This window comes from Amblyomma maculatum, chromosome 11 (genome assembly GCF_055883805.1).
Source record: "Amblyomma maculatum isolate TAMU_Amacu chromosome 11, ASM5588380v1, whole genome shotgun sequence".
NCBI classification, from domain to species: Eukaryota; Metazoa; Arthropoda; class Arachnida; order Ixodida; family Ixodidae; genus Amblyomma; species Amblyomma maculatum.
In genome coordinates this window covers 86,799,153-86,815,527 of record NC_139354.1, presented here as the reverse complement: position 1 = coordinate 86,815,527, position 16,375 = coordinate 86,799,153, and the positions used below count along the sequence as shown (strand labels likewise).

The window sequence follows — 16,375 nt, the reverse complement described above, 5'->3', positions numbered from 1 at the left end:
TGGAAGAAAGCATCACATGGCGATGTCTGAGGAAGAAATAAACGACATTATAGCAAGTGAGTATAGTAACAAAGTCCGCGATCGCACCTGCAATAGCCCGCAAAATAATTCTGAAGGTTGGTCTTTGATGATTTACAGATCCGCCAAAGCTGCATGCGTTAGTCGCGTCAATCAGCGGTGAGACTAACCTTTCTGGGAAAGTCAACGGTGGAGGTTCCAGTGGAGTCCCAGAGCCCTCGGGGATCGCGAGCACAGCATCGTCTTCTGGCCCTGGCAAGTACTCGAATTTTTTTTAATGTTTTTTTAGTAGCCAAACTGTCCCCAAATGAATTGACTAAAAGCTTTTTGAGGACGTCTAAGGTCGCAGAAATTGAGCTCATGAAATACACATCGCAGAAAGCTAGTAACCATGTTCAGTGTGGACTTCTTTTATATGAGTCTTTCATTGTTAGTTTTGTGCAAATGCCAGCTTGTGTGAATTATTTGTTGGCGATAAATTGCTTGGAAACATTAATTGAGCTGTATTCTTTTTTCTCATCAGCAGATGGCGACAGAACAAATGACCACAGCCCAGAGGTTTCACAGACTCCGAGTGAATGGAGCGATGGAGAAACCAGAATTCTCCTGGACAAATACTTTGACTACCTGAGCCAAGTAAGCCCAATGAAGAAATTTAAGAAGAAGCCCATGTGGGCTGCAATTGCGCTCGACATTCAAGAAGAGACTGGGTACTCTAAAACTGGAGAACAGTGCCACAACCGATTTAAAACTGTGAAAAAAAAGGCGATCTGAAGGCAAAAAACAAAATTCCATTTCTGGTTCTGAGCCTACAGAAATACCATTTGATGATGAAATGGCTAAAATCAAATCTATAGACGACAGCATTGAACCTGAGCTTTTGCGGGGACCAGGAAGATTAGAATACCGCACAGAAAAACCCAGTCAAACAGCTCCAGCAGAGCGATCAAAACTAAGTATACCAGAAATGATGTGGAAAATTCATGAAGATAGAGAAGAGCGCCGAGGACTATGTCACAAAGAAAAACTGGAAGTGCTGCGACAACTGCTGGGAGGACGAAATGAGCCAGCAGTAAAAGAGCCCTGGAGCCCATAGTGCCAAAATAGCACTGTGTTCGTTTGTTCCCTCATCTTTTGTGCTTGTCTCTGTTCACGCTGTTCAATACAGGATCTTTAGAGTGCAATATTGTTTTTTTTCCGTTCGTGATTGATAAAACAAAGTGCAATTCAATAAATATTTTGCAACACCTTGTCAGTGTTCATGACTGGTTAATTATTTAATTATACCTCTATTGCTGCTGAAAATAAGACTAGCAGAAGACACAAGCTCAGGCAGGTACAGGAACTGAATGAATTTTATTGGACGATTACAAATGCACCTTATCACAGAACAATCAAATGTGTTACGTGTTGTGTTGGGTTTAATGGCGCATAAGCAGCTCGGGCTATCATGCCCCAAGCACAAGGTTGTAAATGGCGTACACTATTTATTCTACAGTTTCCGTAAAACATTTGCTTCCTTTAAAAAGCTAAAAACACATGATAGATCGACAAGTCCGCTTTCACCTAAAATCAAAGCTGGATGGAAAGGAATGTGTTCATCGTAAAATCGAGTAAAATACTTTTTCCTTAGCATTTCAAATCTTGTGCATGAAAGTAAAACGTGGTTTATGGTGAGTTCCTGTCCGCATTCTTCACACAGAGGTTTGTTTTCTTTTCTTAACAAAAAATTGTGTGTCATATGTGTGTGGCCAATGCGGAGATGGCATAAAATCACTTCTATAAAACATTCTTGATTGCAACATGATTTCCATTCCCCTAAAGTGGGCTTCACCAACTGCAGTTTATTATTTACCTCCCTACTCCATGATGACTGCCATTCGTCCTTTAGTTTGTTGTGCACCAGCATCATACAGTCTTTGTATGGCATGTCTATGTTCTTTATTCGTTTTCCATGGGCCTGGGAAGCGCAAGTGTGCTCTCTCATTGCCTCCAATGCCGACATGACTCGGGACCCAACAAAATGTTATTTTATGTCCTCGAACAGAGGCTGTTGATATGTTGTGTATGATTTCCTCAAGTAGTGGTACAACTGCATTTTTGTGGTGAAGGGCTGTGAGAACACTTAAGGAGTCTGTGTATATAATACTGTTTGTAATGTTCTCGTTGACTATTTTGCTTACAGCCACTGCCAGAGCATAACATTCAGCTGTAAAAATACTTGCACACTGAGGTAATCTCACAGCTTTTTCCCATTTTCCATGCACTATTGCACTTCCTATGTGTTTTGTTGTCTTGGATTCATCCGTGTAAAATTGTATGCAATTGTCATACTTTCCTTTAAGAGCTAGAAATTCTTGCAGGATGTGTTCAGGTGGTGTTTTATGTTTAGAAAACTGAGTTAGTGTGAAATCGCACACAACAGGAAGGCTGTACCATGGTGGCAGTGAATTTTGTCTTGATGCAATATTGGGGAGGGCGTTTAGTATTCCTAATTATTTGCATTTATCCTCAAATCGAAGTAACAAGGGTTTGATTGACTGAGGCCTATTTTTGGACAATATTCTGGAGGCACATTTAGTGACAATGGGGTAGCATATATGTTTTGATAGGGAGCGTATTTTCAGGATATATGAAAATGTGAGCATGGTCCTTCTAAGTTCTAGGGATGGTTCGTTGGTGTCTACATAAAGGCTTGCGATAGGTGATGTCCTATAAGCACCAGTAGAAAGACGCAAACCTGAATTATGTACAGGGTCCAAGCGCTTCAAATATGAAGGTCTTGCTGATCCGTATACAATGCAGCCATAGTCTAGGCAAGAGCGAATGATTGTGCGGTAGATGTGCAAAAGGCACGTCCGGTCAGACCCCCAGTGTTTGCGTGAGAGGACTTTGAGTATATTCAGAGATTTGGAAGCTTTCTTTTTCAGGACGTTTATGTGAGGAAGGAAAGAGCTTCCTATCAAATGTTAAACCTAGAAATTTGTGTTCGTGTTTTACTGGTAATGTGATTTCATTTAGGTAGATGGTGGGGTCAGTGTGCAGTCCTCGTCTAAGAGAAAAGAGAACAGCCACAGACTTTTGCGTGGAAAACTTGAAACCATTTTTATCTGCCCATGATGCCAGCTTATTTACAGTTAGCTGAATCTGCCTCTCACATGTAGCTACGTTTGATGATGTGCACGAAATTTGCAAATCATCTACGTAAACTGAGTACATAATGGATTTCGGTATTACTTTAGCTATAGAGTTTTTTACTATGAAAAGAGTGGTACTTAAAATGCACCCTTGGGGCACACCAGTTTCTTGTGTGAAGTTTTTAGAAAGTACGGAACCAAGACGTACTTGCAAGGATCGATTATGTAGAAAGTCAGCTAGACATTTTAGCATCCTGCCGCGAATTCCAAGCTCTCCCAAATCTCGCAGGATCCCAAACCTCCATGTAGTGTCGTAGGCTATTCAAGGTCAAAAAAGACGGCAAGGCAGTGTTGCTTATGTAGAAACGCTTCTCAAACTGTATTTTGGAGGCGGACAAGGTGGTCAGTAGTGGAACACGTTTTCTGAAGCCACACTGGTGAGTGTCAAGCAGTTTTTGGGATTCGAGGGCAAACATCAATCTTATATTTAGAATACTTTCAAAGCACTTTGCAAGACAGCTCGTCAAAGCTACTGGCCTGTAACTACCTGGAGAATTTGGCGACTTTCCGGGCTTCAAAAGTGGCACTACAATAGCCTTCTTCCAGGACTCAGGAATTTTTCCGGATATCCAGATTTTGTTAAACAGTTTTAACAATGCTTCTACAGAGGTTTCTGATAAATGGGCTAACATTTCGTAGTGCACATCATCAGGTCCTGGTGCAGTGTGCTTGCCAGCTCACAGTACTCTATGTATTTCTTCTAGGGTAATTAAAGCATTAAAAGGTTCATTTACGCTACCAGTCATTGGGAGTTTTTGTTTTTCAACTGTTGATTTATACTTTAAAAAAGATTGTGTATAGTGTGTAGAGCTTGAAACTGCAGCAAAATATTCTCCCAATATGTCTGCTTGTTCCTCTGTACTGAATTGTGTGCCAGAGGTTGTGAAAAATGGAACTGTGAAGGGGGAGTACTTTCCATCCAGTTTATGTACTTTTTCCCACATATCTTTGGATGTAACTGAGCTGTTGATAGAAGATACATACCTCTGCCATGATTGCTTTTCAGCTGTGCGGCGGATATACCGAGCTTTAGATTTTGCCTTCTTGAAATTTATCAGGTTTTCATGTGTTGGGTAGCGGCGTAAAATTCCCGATGCTTTGTTTTGTTCCTTTTTTGCCTTTCTACATTCTTGCGTATACCATGCTTTACGATTTTGTCTCACCAAACCGAAAGTCCGTGCAATGGCTAGGTAAGCGGGGCGGCAATAATACATGCTGTGAAAGTTTCATTTAATTTGTCCACATCAGAACTGTCCGAAAAGATTTCTTCTAGGGCAGCTTCCTCGCGGAAGAGCGCCCAGTCGGCCAAATTTAGCTTCCAGCGCCGTGGTTTTGTTAGGGTGATTGATAGTGATGATGCTAGGCTGATAATGACTGGAAGATGATCGCCCCATAGGGGTTGTCAAGAACGTCCCATTTAAAATCGGTAAAAACCCTTGGTGAACAAAAAGACAAATCTAGGCAGCTGAATTTGGCAGTGCTTGGAGAGCAGTATGTGTGTTTCCCCGTATTTAACAAACAGACATTGTTGCACAGAATAAAATCTTCTAAAACCTGACCTCTGACGTCAGTTTGTCTGCTTCCCCAAAAAGAGGAGTGAGCATTAAAATCACCAACTAAAAGATATGGCTGTGGTAGTTGTATTAAAAGAGTTTTTAAGTCGTGAAGTGTAACGGTTAGATGAGGATCAATGTACATGGAGCATATTATTATGGCTTTAAAATGGAGCACTGTGACTGCACCTGCTTCGTATGTGGTTTTAAGGTCGATTTTTCGGGTTGGAAAACCACCTTGGACCACAATAGCAGTGCCACCTGAGAGTCTGCTTGGGTTCTGTCGATTGCAACGAAAGACTTGATGCTTTTTAAGGATGTTTTTATTCTGCGGTCCAAGGTTTGTCTCGTGGAGACACAATGCGACTGGGGAAAAAGAACCTAATATATCTGTTATGTCAGTGTAATTGTTTAAAAGTCCACGACAGTTCCAGTGAACTAGAAATGCTATAGTAAAATATTAGTTGAGGATGGTTTAAAAACCTAGGTAGTTGGATCCTTTGGACCTGTTATTGGGACTTTGTCCCTTCGTTTTCGCTCGAGAGAGCTTTGCCGCCGCTGACGCGGCGGCGAGGAGGGAGATGTGTCAATCACATCCTCAGATGTGTTGGACGTTCATGCAGAAGGCACGGGTGCACTTGTTTTAGACCTTGCCCCTTGAAACAAGGCCTTCGGGCCCGCTGACCTGGGGGTCAGCGCAGCCTGTTTTGGGGTAGTGGAGCAGCACCAGCTACTTCCACCAGGGGCGCGGATGGCACCACCCCAGACTCATTTTTCGTGGCCTGGGTAGGTGCTGAAGACTCCTGTGGTGCCGCGCCCTGCTGCGCCACAGAGGAATAGGAAGGGTGTTGGATTGAAAATCGTTTGCGTGCTTCGGTGAACATGATGTTTTCTTTTACCTTTAGAGTGATTATGTCCTTTTCAGTCTTCCACACCGGACAGCTACGCGAATAAGCAGGATGGTTGCCCTGACAGTTTGCACAGAAATGGGGTTGAGTTTGACAGTCATCGGTTTGGTGCTCATGTGCAGCACACTTTGCACAAGTGGGTCGGCCTCGGCAGCTCTGAGCACCGTGACCGTAATTCTGGCAGTTAAAGCAACGTCGTGAGTTCGAAATGTATGGTCTCAGGTTGACTTTGTGTACCCCACCTCCACAGACTCGGGGAGTACGCTCAGTGCAAAGGTAAGGACAAAGTGTTTAGTCTCGATTCCTTTGTTGTCACGTCTTATTTTTATTCGGTATACATTTGTCACGTGTTGCTCTTTCAGCCCTTCCAGCAGTTCCTCCTCTGTCATGTACTTTAGATCTTGGTCAGAAAGAACACCGCGAACAGTATTCAAAGAACGATGTGGGCTAATCACAACAGGAATGTCACCAAAAGCACTGACTCCTGAGAGTTTCTCATACTGATGATGATATAAAAGTTCCAACAGCAGGTCTCCATTTGCAAGCTTCTTGATCTTGTAACCCTTGCCTATAGCTTCAGTCAGTGTCTTTGCAACAATGAACAGTGAGGCTTGTCTTGCTGTCTTTTCTGAGTGCTCACTATGAACTGCATGAAAGTGTGGGAAGGTGCTCTTTGTTTTCAAAAAGAACTGGGCAGTTTGGTCGGTGCGCCCTCGTTTCGAAGGAGGGCGATCAGTTGAAGAAGAAGAGGAAGCCATAGAAAATATATATTGTTCAGCTGCGGTACCAGCCACCCACCATGGAGCCCAACGAGGGGACGGGACAGGAATTGGCAATCAAGTCCTGCCCACGCCAGCTGTACACCGTAACTATAACCCAATATGGTGTAACTCAGGGTGGTTAGCCACACAAGGTTAACCCTCGCCGCCTGGAAGTAGGAAGAAACGAAGAAGGTAAGAGAAGACAGGACAGTTGTAAGAGAGGGGATAGGAAAGTGAAAGATGGAGGGGAGGACAGGAAAAGGCACTGCCGATTTCCCCCGGGTGGGTCAGCCCGGAGGTGCCGTCTGTGGGAAGCATGGGCCAAAGTGGTGTTTTGCCTCCGCCGAGGGGCCTTAAAGGTCCAAACACTCGGCATCGGCTCAACCACCAGGATCCCCTTTTCCCCAGACACGGCGATGCCACGCATCCCAGGTGAAAATTTGCAGTTGGGAATCTGCTGGTTTGTGTTGGTTTTAGTTGGTCCCAACAGGGGCCTTGCTGGTTTCTTGTTGGGACTGTTGGTACCAGCAGCATCACTTGTTGGTTTCTCTCTGGGCCAGTTGGGAATCTGTTGGTTTTAGTTGGTCCCAACAGGGGCCTTCTGGTTTCGTGTTGGGACTGTTGGTACCAGCAGCATCACCTGTTGGTTTCTCACTGGGCCAGTTGGGAACCTGCTGGTTTTAGTTGGTCCCAACAGGGGCCTTGCTGGTTTTGTATTGGGACTGTTGGTGCTAGCTAGCACCACCTGCTGGTTTCTCAGTTAGCTGCTGTTGGTTTTAGCTGATCCCAGCGCAATCATTAGTGATGTTTTGTGCTGGGCCAGTTTGATACCAACTACAGTTGCTGGTTTCTTTCTGAAAAAACAGAATATGCTGGTTTCAGCTGGCACTAGTAGCATTAATAGTTTTCTGTAGAGTCAATTAGTTCAAGCAACAGAAATTTCTTGTTTGCATTAAGATTAGATCAACTGGCTTCAAGATGCAAAATGGTTCAATTTGAACATGATTTCTACAGTGGGGCCAAAACGATTTTCCTTAATGACTGGATTGACTTAATGAATGGACTTAATGACTGGTTGACCACAAATTTATCAGTGGTTTATTACGAAGCACAGCAATTATTGCATGTTCATATATAAAAGAAAAGAAAAAATCATCCACTAATACATGAGCTTGTTTGGTGTAGCATTTTTATATGCTGAACAGTGCATAACATTGTGACATATATACTACATCCCAGAGAACAGTTACAAATATCAGCATGTCTTGCCAATAGCAATGAATTAAAACACTGGTACAAAATGTAGGAGCAGGCAGCAACAAAGCGAAGTGACGTTTTTGCAAGGTCAGTCGCTGCAGTGCTTTCAAACAAGTAAAACACTGGTAAAGGCAAATCTAAGACAGTTGGGGACAGTAAGAGAAACATTTGCTCAAGGGTCAAGGTCGTCTCTTTGAAATAGCAGTAGTAAATTCACATAGGCAGAGAACCGGCAATAGCAATCAAAGTCAGTTCAGTTACACAGTAAACATGGTGTGTGATTCAAAGTCAAGCACGTGCTGTGGTGGCTAAAGGCCTGACTACATGGCAGCATTTCTTCAGCGTCTCGTCTATGGGTGTCGGCGCGCACCGGAGACGGTGACCAGACACACGACGGCTTACGAACTGGCATTTGCAAGCCAAGGCACGGGGGGGAGCCTGGAAGTTCGAACAATTGTCCCCTGTCCGTAGCTAAAATCGCCCTATTCAGCGATGACGGGAACTTACTGGAGAGGGTGAGTGAGGTAAGGGGAGCAAAGGCGCAGTCATGCGCACGGACAAAGAGCTTTTGCTTCTGCGAAAACGAGGTGCGCCTGTGGTGGTGCCGCGGTGGGTACTGCAACTGCCCATGCATGGCTTGCCATTGGTCCTCGACTGCGAAGCATTTCTGGCATTGACGCTAAGATCTGGCACTGCCAAATACCCAAGTCTTTCAGCATTGCCTCGCTTCAAGTGCCAGAATTGCGCCTGCGGCGCCGCTGAAAGCCGAAGACACGCTGCCATGTGGTTCGGCCTTGAGGCACCCTATCTGCCAATCACAGTGCTAATAGCCTAAAGTGCGCCCCCATCAAAGGGGAGCAGCAGATACAGCACTCGGCTGTTGTGCCCAAGGTTGCAGGATTACATCTCGGCCTCAGCGGCCGCTTTTCAGTGCAGGTGAAAAGGCGCCCGTGTTCTGTGCGATGTCAGTGCATGTTAAAGAACCCAAGTGGTTAAAATCTGCAGAGCCCTCCACCACGCCGTCTCTCACAGCCTGAGTCGCTTTGGGACGTTAAACCCCACAAACCAAACCTAAAGTGCATATTAAGCTGTGTGCATTAACAAAACAATTTTTGGTTTTCTACAGGAAGTAGAGCAGGCCAGATCTTACGCTGCTGCTTTTTCTGTGGTGCTACACATTATGACAGAAACTTTAGAAAGGATCAGGACTAAGCAAATTTTGTCTTGAGATGCAGCACCAAGGATAGGTGGTCATCACATAGATTTCGACCAGCTGTACTTAGAAAAGTGTTAATTCATTCTATTTTTGACAGCATATTTCTTCCCACTTTGCTGCTGGGGCACCTGTATAGCTACAAGTTAACACAGGGTCACAACGGTTCTGGTATAGGAAGCAGATACTTCCATAGCTAATTAGCATCTACACATCTTAAAACAGAGTTTTACAAAAAATATCTGGCCAGCACTCTCCATATATATGCATGGAGTAATACTGCCCTCTAATTCCACAAGGTTTACTGATTGTATTCTTACGCACTTCATTATATGTAGTGACCCATATATGAAGCAAGGTACAAATGCGTCGGAAACTGCAAAAATTTTGAGAGATCCTGTGCAGTCTTTAAAGGAAACAATCTGCTTAATCTGGACACATGTTCCATTGGCTGTGACTAAGGCAGTGCTATTAGTCTTGTGTGGCCTTGTGTACTTCTCGCTATGGAACACATACCCAGACACACAAATTCGGTCATGTTCCACAACAGGCCCATTTATGTTGCCGATTTTATTTTGAATAAGCTCAAGCAATGGCTCATCTACAGTTCGGGGCTTGCTTAGAAGAATATTCGTAGTGCGTGATGGGTCACTTTTTGACAAAAACTGCAGAGTTTGGGGACTAGCTCGAGCTTTCAAGCTTTTGTAGCTGCTAGCCATCATTAGCCGTTCCACTATCTGCATGGGTACACCCTTGGCTGATGTAACCAGCTCTTTCAGTCGGCCAATGTTTGATTCGAAGCCAAAACACGAGTGTGCCCAAAGAGGGCCTTGATGCACAACGCTTTTGGCTATGTGCAGCAGTTGATGAACATTGTAGGTCATTTGGCTCTCACCATACAGAAACTGCATGTCGACAACAAATTTCACTAAGCAGCCTCTACCAGTATCTAAATTAATTCTAGACACTGTGTCTAGAAGGAGTAAGGATATTCCCTGCACAAGGAGGGCAAAATGCTTATAATGTTGCCTTAATAAAATGCCCTCAAGGCATGGCAATGAAAAGTAGAGTAGCCAGTGCTGCCATTCTGAAGCTTTCCAGTACTTTCTGACTGTGAGAGAGCGAGGAAGGCGAGGGATGCACAGGTGGGGCCTTATATTACACAAACGCTCGTCTAAAACAGCCAGCTGTTGTGGCGACCCAATGTAGTAACATGCATTAACATCTGACAGCCAGCCTTCAGTGAGCTGCCGTGCGACACCTAGCAACACAAAATGCATATAATCAGGAGTAAAACCCCATACTATATCAAAGTGTGGCAGGTTAAGTAATGGCGTTGGGCCTTTCACACCCTTAACAATCTTGCCAGTGTTAGCAGCTTCTATCATCTTCTCTCTCGTCTCCACCATGTCCCTGTCAGGATGAACTTCATCAAAGGGGTACTTGATAGTTCCTGTTAACAGCAAGAAAAAACATGCAAATAAATTTTTCCTAATAAACCCTGGGCAATTTGGTTATGTTATAGCAACCAATGCAGGGGGACAAACTGATTGACATTTCTTTGTTCATAAGAAGACTATGAAAGCAGTGACCAGGAAATCAATCTGAAGTAAATATTTCTAGACAAGAGAAGTGAAATATTTGTGAAAACCTAAACAGTGCAACACCGCTGCTTTCTGAGGTCACCTTTTCTGCCCTTCACAATGGGCAGTTGAGAGGGTTCCCTCAAGCGATGTTGCCTCTGCCATGACCAAGAGCATGTTTTTTTTTTAATGATTGTAAACTATTCACAATGAAAAAGAATATTTTGTGTCTGTACTTCTTACTATAAGAATGGCCCTGGTCTGAAAGCCACGTATATAAACGTAGCAGCTAAAGACAATGAGCTCTCCAAAAACTAAAATGAGTGTTCTTGCCTGATGATATTAGGAAGCTAAATGTCAATAAATTAGGAATGTATCTTCGATTTCCTTTATTTTTTATTACCAACTTCTAGAATTGAAATATAATGGGTTTCTCTATGTCAGAGGAGTAGTAGATATTTAAATGTGTAAAAGCCATCTCTACTCACCATCCACAGTTACACCAGGGTGCAAGCACCATGAACAACCATAATGGCCATTGAACTGCGTGAAGTTCTGCATTGCTGCTCTGGCAGGAGAATCTACACTACAGCTGAAACAGTAGACCTGCAATGATCAAAAACAATGCTTCAACAACCTTCAATACTGTACAATAGCATGCAGAAGCCACAAGTTATCCTCTCCGTTAGATATATGCTGTTCACATAACCCACAATCTATTCGCGCCTATTTGGCATTTCTATGTTCATTTCTATCTCACTTGCAATGTCACATGGCACACAGGTGAAAAATGCAGCACACAGGCACATCTTTCATGTACTGCATCCATTTTGTTACATATGAATTTTTTTAAATTGAAAATTACGACCATGTATATTTACCTTTGAGTCCACACACTGACCAGCGGCTTTCCACGTTACACCACTGCTGGCCAAGTCTTCCATCTGCTTGACAAACGCGCTTAGGAGGAGGTTCATGTTGGGATGACTTTTTCCATACCACAAAGCCGACACAAGAACGTTTTTGTGCCGCAGCTGCGGCGGCAGTTCATTCACTGTCAGCTGCACAGGCCAAATTGAGAATTTGGAAGACTTAAACACAGGGCTTCCATCTGCATTAAAGCTCAAGGTCAGATCGCTTTTCGAGGGCAAATTCCGCCTGAATTCCCTGTATGCTGACCCGTCAGTGATGTCTGACATTGTCTGTGTCCGCAGCGAGGTTTCGATTGATTCATTTCAGTCTTTCATGAAGTGCGTTGGCAACACAGTTTTCATCAAGCAGTGACGACAGTCCTTGCAAAACGGGCAAGGTTAAAAAAAAGTGTCCATCCAGAAGCATTTGTCGACCACTGTAGACAAGTCCACAAATGGTGCATGTTCCCTGGACTTGTTTTTTTTTTAGCAAGGTCCCCCGACGTCTCTGCCACAAGTGTCATGCAGTGGTTACAGTAAAAGTGAAACACAGCACTTTTAATCCCAGCTCCCACATACTTCTTGAAGAGATATTTTGTCGCAGGTATATCATGTCTATCGAGAATGTGACTAATCAGTTTCTGTAGCGCTTCGACACCTTTCCAGGGCAGGTCAAACTCGATGACAAAGTTCAGTGCCAGTGCAAGCAAGTCACTACACTACACAGGGGGGCCGTGTAATCCCCCTCTTCACTTCCCCCCTCAACAAGAACCTCATTCCCTGATAAGGAATATATCTAAAGGGGACAATCCTTAAAACTTCCTGCAAAAGTGGAGGGGAGAAGTACAAAGACACAGAATAATAACTGCACAGTGAACCACAACTGACATGCAAAAAAAAATAAAGTTCGAGGACAAACTCAAGTAACAAGTGATGGGGAAATGTGTTTGGCGAAACATGTGCAGCTTATGCTATTGCGGAGGGGAATAGAGTACATATGTTGTGAATAAACTGTACAATAGCAGAAGCTGTACATGTTTCTCCAAGCACATTTCCTCCTTATCACTTGTTACTTCAGTTAGTCTTCAAACTTTTTTTTTTTGCATGTCAGTTGTGGTTCACTGTGCAGTTATTATTCTGTGCCTTTGTACTCCCCCCCCCCCTTTTAAGTTTTAAGGATTGTTCCCCTTAGGTATATTCCTTATCAGGGCCCTTTGCAAAGCTTGTCCCTTTGTGTATCTGCACAAAACCTGGTACTGCCGTTTTTACTTCTTTTGCAGGCCACAGGATCCCTGGGTCCAGGCCGAGAAATGCATGCTGAAGGAACTTTTTTTTGTTTGTTTCACTTCATGACCTACTTTTTTCTCACCCACTTTCCCCTCCCCAGCTTTTCTTCTTCGGAAGCAAAAACTTATTTAAACCCCTGCCAATAATGATTGCTTTGCCCAGACGGAAACAAGTCCACTTGACAAAACGTTGGCTCGACCTGTGAATTGAGGCATACCCCCTTTACCCCTGTTCGGTGTTCCTTGATACCGTGTAAACCATCTTCCTCTCGTTCTACCTGTGTATGCTCTAGAAATCTTTCTACACTGAAGTGACAAATATATAGCGGATAAATAGAGCAGTTACGTATGCTACCGCAAAGGTAGGGCGATATATATTCAAGCACCTACTAATAATGCATCGCCTGCCCTCCCTCATGCCTAATTTTTTTACTCTACCTCAAAAATTTTTTGCAGCCACGCTAAGGTACTGGGGCCAACAAAAGGGTGTGGATGTGGACCCAGTTTCCAAAAACCTTCGGAGAATCCTGGCCGAGAAGATTCAAGATGTTATTAAATCTCGGCAACGAAAAACAGCACCAGCTGTGATCTAAGTTGGCTATTCCATCACAGATCAATAAAAGTAGTCACAGAAGATGAGTATGTGTTCTTGCCGTGCCCTGCTGCTGAGGAGTGCAAATGCAGTTACATGCCTTAGAGCAGCAAAGGGGGTGCTTGTGTTTTCTCCAAATTAGAATATTATCAGAACTGTGGCAAGCTTGTTGATTTCATGAAAACTGCAAAAACCAGTAGAACGAGTACTCGCAACAGTTTGTCATATTAGTATTTCTTCTACTGGTCGCATTTTTGTGCAGATTTCGAGATCAGAAATGGTTCTAGCAGCTGCTGGGACCAACACCTGTTGGTCCCAATACCTGTTGGTCCCAACGCCTGCTGGTCCCAACGCCTGCTGGTCCCAACGCCTGCTGGTCCCAACACTTGTTGGTCCCAACACCTGTTAGGATTCTGCTAATAAACCATCAGTGTTGGGACCACCAGATTCCCAACTGGAAATTTTCACCTGGGATGGCTAAGCGTGGGTGCTCGGGGTCTATAGTGTCGCACAGTACACGCAAACATCTGCTTTAACAGGTGCCCCCTGCAGGGAGAACAATCAAATATATTGGTTACAACAGTGAAAACAGATGCTGTGCAACCTTCTTCCTCTTGTCTTCGCCTAATTGCCACAGCAACCTATCTCTCTTCGAGCAGTCCATCTCCAGTGTTTGCTCAGAGCAGACCTTCACATTCTTTGTGACCTCACTCTCATCAATTATATCTGCGTCGCCTGCTTCAATACACAGATTGTGCAGCACACAGCATGCGAGTATGAATAATGTTGCTTTTGTTACTGTGTGAAACTCAAGGTATAGAAGTTGCCTAAACCGGCCTTTTAATAACCCAAAAGCATTCTCGATGCGGACACGTGTCTGGCTCAACCTGAAGTTATAATTTGTCTGTTCAGGGGTAAGATTTCCATAGTCTCTGTACGGAGTTAGCAAATATTCCCTGACGGGGTATGCTGCATCCCCTAGAATATATTTCCCTGCAGTGATGCATGGCAAGTCATCCAAAATAAATGAGCGCCTGAAAGCCTTACAGTAATTTGACTTGCCTGTGTGGCCAAGGAAGACATCAAGGAATCTGCGGTCGCTGTCACAGATAGCTTGAACATTGAAAGATTTTTTCATGGCAGTTGACATAGGTAGACACTATCTTGTGTTCCGGGCACCTGGTCTCAAAGAAGGTTCCATCTATACAACCAAGGACAGCAGGGAAGCCAGAAATCTGAAGCAAGAAAATCGTTCCATAGATCACTTATGACTGAAGGAAGACTGAAAAAGCATGTCATATTATGAAGAAAAAAATATTCTTGACATGAGCGTCATATAATATTTATTCGTAAAGCAAATGCTCCCAGTCGAAAAATACTACAGGAATTTTCTGTTGTACAACACAAATTTCTGTTGTACGACATACTTTTGTGTTGTGCGACACAAATTTCTGTTGTACAACACAACTCGGTTCTGTTGTACTACAGGAAAGTAAGTTGTACAACAGAGCGCTTTGTTGTACAACACAAGACTGCTCTGTCGTACTAGACTGCTGTGTTGTACTACAGACTGGTCTGTTGTACAAACCACAGTACAACAGAGAGCAACTGTGTTGTACTACAAATTGAGTTGTACAACAAACTGGTCTGTTCTGCACTGCTTATGAATTGCATAACCATAAAGTACATTTCTGTGTCTGACTCGCATCATCTATATGTGTGCTTTGACATATAGATGCAACCTTTTAATGGGTGCAATGCTGCTTGCCTACATACCTTAAAAGGGTCCATCAGTACTTCAATGCACTCTTTCTGTAGGGATGCAATTTAAAGCACAAAAAGGATATACATATGTCTTTTTGGTCATTGAATAATTAATGATGATTGTTGTATGTCCTAAAGATCGACCTAAAAATAAGTGTCTCTTTGTCATAATTACTGAATTAAGCAGCTTTAAATAACCGTGATTTCCTTTGCCTTGCACACATGGAAGGTTGCCCGAAAACAGCACATTTCATTATAAGCATGCAGTTGAGAACTATCAGTTCAAATGTCAAAATGTGTGGGTCAATCTCTATAGGTGTATGTGTGTGTGTGGTACTTCCAAGCTCTGTGCACATGTATTCCATCTTGGAAGGTTAAAATATGTATATTGCAATGAACATGGGAAAAACACTACCAGGGGGCTGTAATTAGGTCTCCAAGCTTATTGTGGTGAATCCATAGCTTTAAGTAGTACTTTGTGACTTTTGTTGCTTCTTACCAGATCAAGTTGAACATGCTAAATTTTACTTGCACGTGTTTTTTGCCCAGTTTATTGTTTGATATTGGATTATGTACTTCTCGAGAAATTTTATATGGTATGTGACTTGAGAGGCTAAAGTTGAATTGTTAATTGCATCACTTTGCTAATTGATTCTTATTCAAGGCTGGCAATGTAGTGCATTTGCATTCCATATAAGCTATCCAAAGATGTATGATTTGATACATACAGTAGGATTTTCAATTTTTATTCTTATCATTAAACCAATTACCTGTACTGTTAATAGACCTAGCAAATATTTCAGTAGAAATATACATGGCATAAGTTATCTAATGAAATATAACTTGATGATGATACAAAGCACAATGTATTTCCAAAATACTAACAAATCATAAATAAGACCTAGAATTAGCCCTCTCAACATAAGCTATTAAATGATATGATATATGACTTCCTATTTCATAGGATGAAATTTATTTTTAAATAGAACCTGCAATAATTCCGGTGAATACAGTACAACCTCGTTAATTCGAAGTCATCGGGACCGCGAGAAATCTTCGAATTAAGCGGGTTTTCGAATTAACCGAACACACCAAGAAATAAGACTTAGGCAAAAAAATTTGTTGCAGGAACGTGTTACCTTTATTCAGCATATTTTGAATTACTACTGAAAGTAATCAGAGATGCTGGTTTGCCGCGTCCGGTAGTTTGCGGCTCCTAAGGTCATGCTCTCGAGTTGGTCAAATAGACAAAACATCTCTGAACTTCCACCGCGGCACTCAACAAAACTGCGGATAACGTTCAGCGATCCGATAACTTCACCAAGAGCAGGT

The 16,375-nt window shown here is 43.0% G+C and overlaps 1 protein-coding gene across 1 annotated transcript; it reads right to left on the bottom strand.

Annotated features, from left to right (window-relative positions):
- Positions 1 to 6,887: 6,887 nt before the first annotated feature.
- LOC146174320 (uncharacterized) lies at positions 6,888 to 11,873 on the bottom strand. Its single transcript, XM_084585572.1, has 3 exons — positions 11,372 to 11,873; positions 10,979 to 11,096; positions 6,888 to 10,360 (listed from the first exon to the last, which is right to left on the bottom strand). Exons 1-3 carry the CDS (start codon positions 11,687 to 11,689, stop codon positions 9,108 to 9,110), a joined length of 1,689 nt encoding a protein of 562 aa, XP_084441698.1. The 5' UTR covers positions 11,690 to 11,873; the 3' UTR covers positions 6,888 to 9,107.
- Positions 11,874 to 16,375: the final 4,502 nt, after the last annotated feature.

What these genes read in the sequence shown, in the direction of transcription:
- LOC146174320 (XM_084585572.1), bottom strand. Translation starts at nt 11,689, where the DNA reads ATGTCAGACATCACTGACGGGTCAGCATACAGGGAATTCAGGCGGAAT. An exon ending in GTCAGTGTGTGGACTCAAAG is followed by an intron (nt 11,097 to 11,371) that starts GTAAATATACAT and finishes TGATCATTGCAG; the next exon opens with GTCTACTGTTTCAGCTGTAG. An exon ending in CCCTGGTGTAACTGTGGATG is followed by an intron (nt 10,361 to 10,978) that starts GTGAGTAGAGAT and finishes TGCTGTTAACAG; the next exon opens with GAACTATCAAGTACCCCTTT.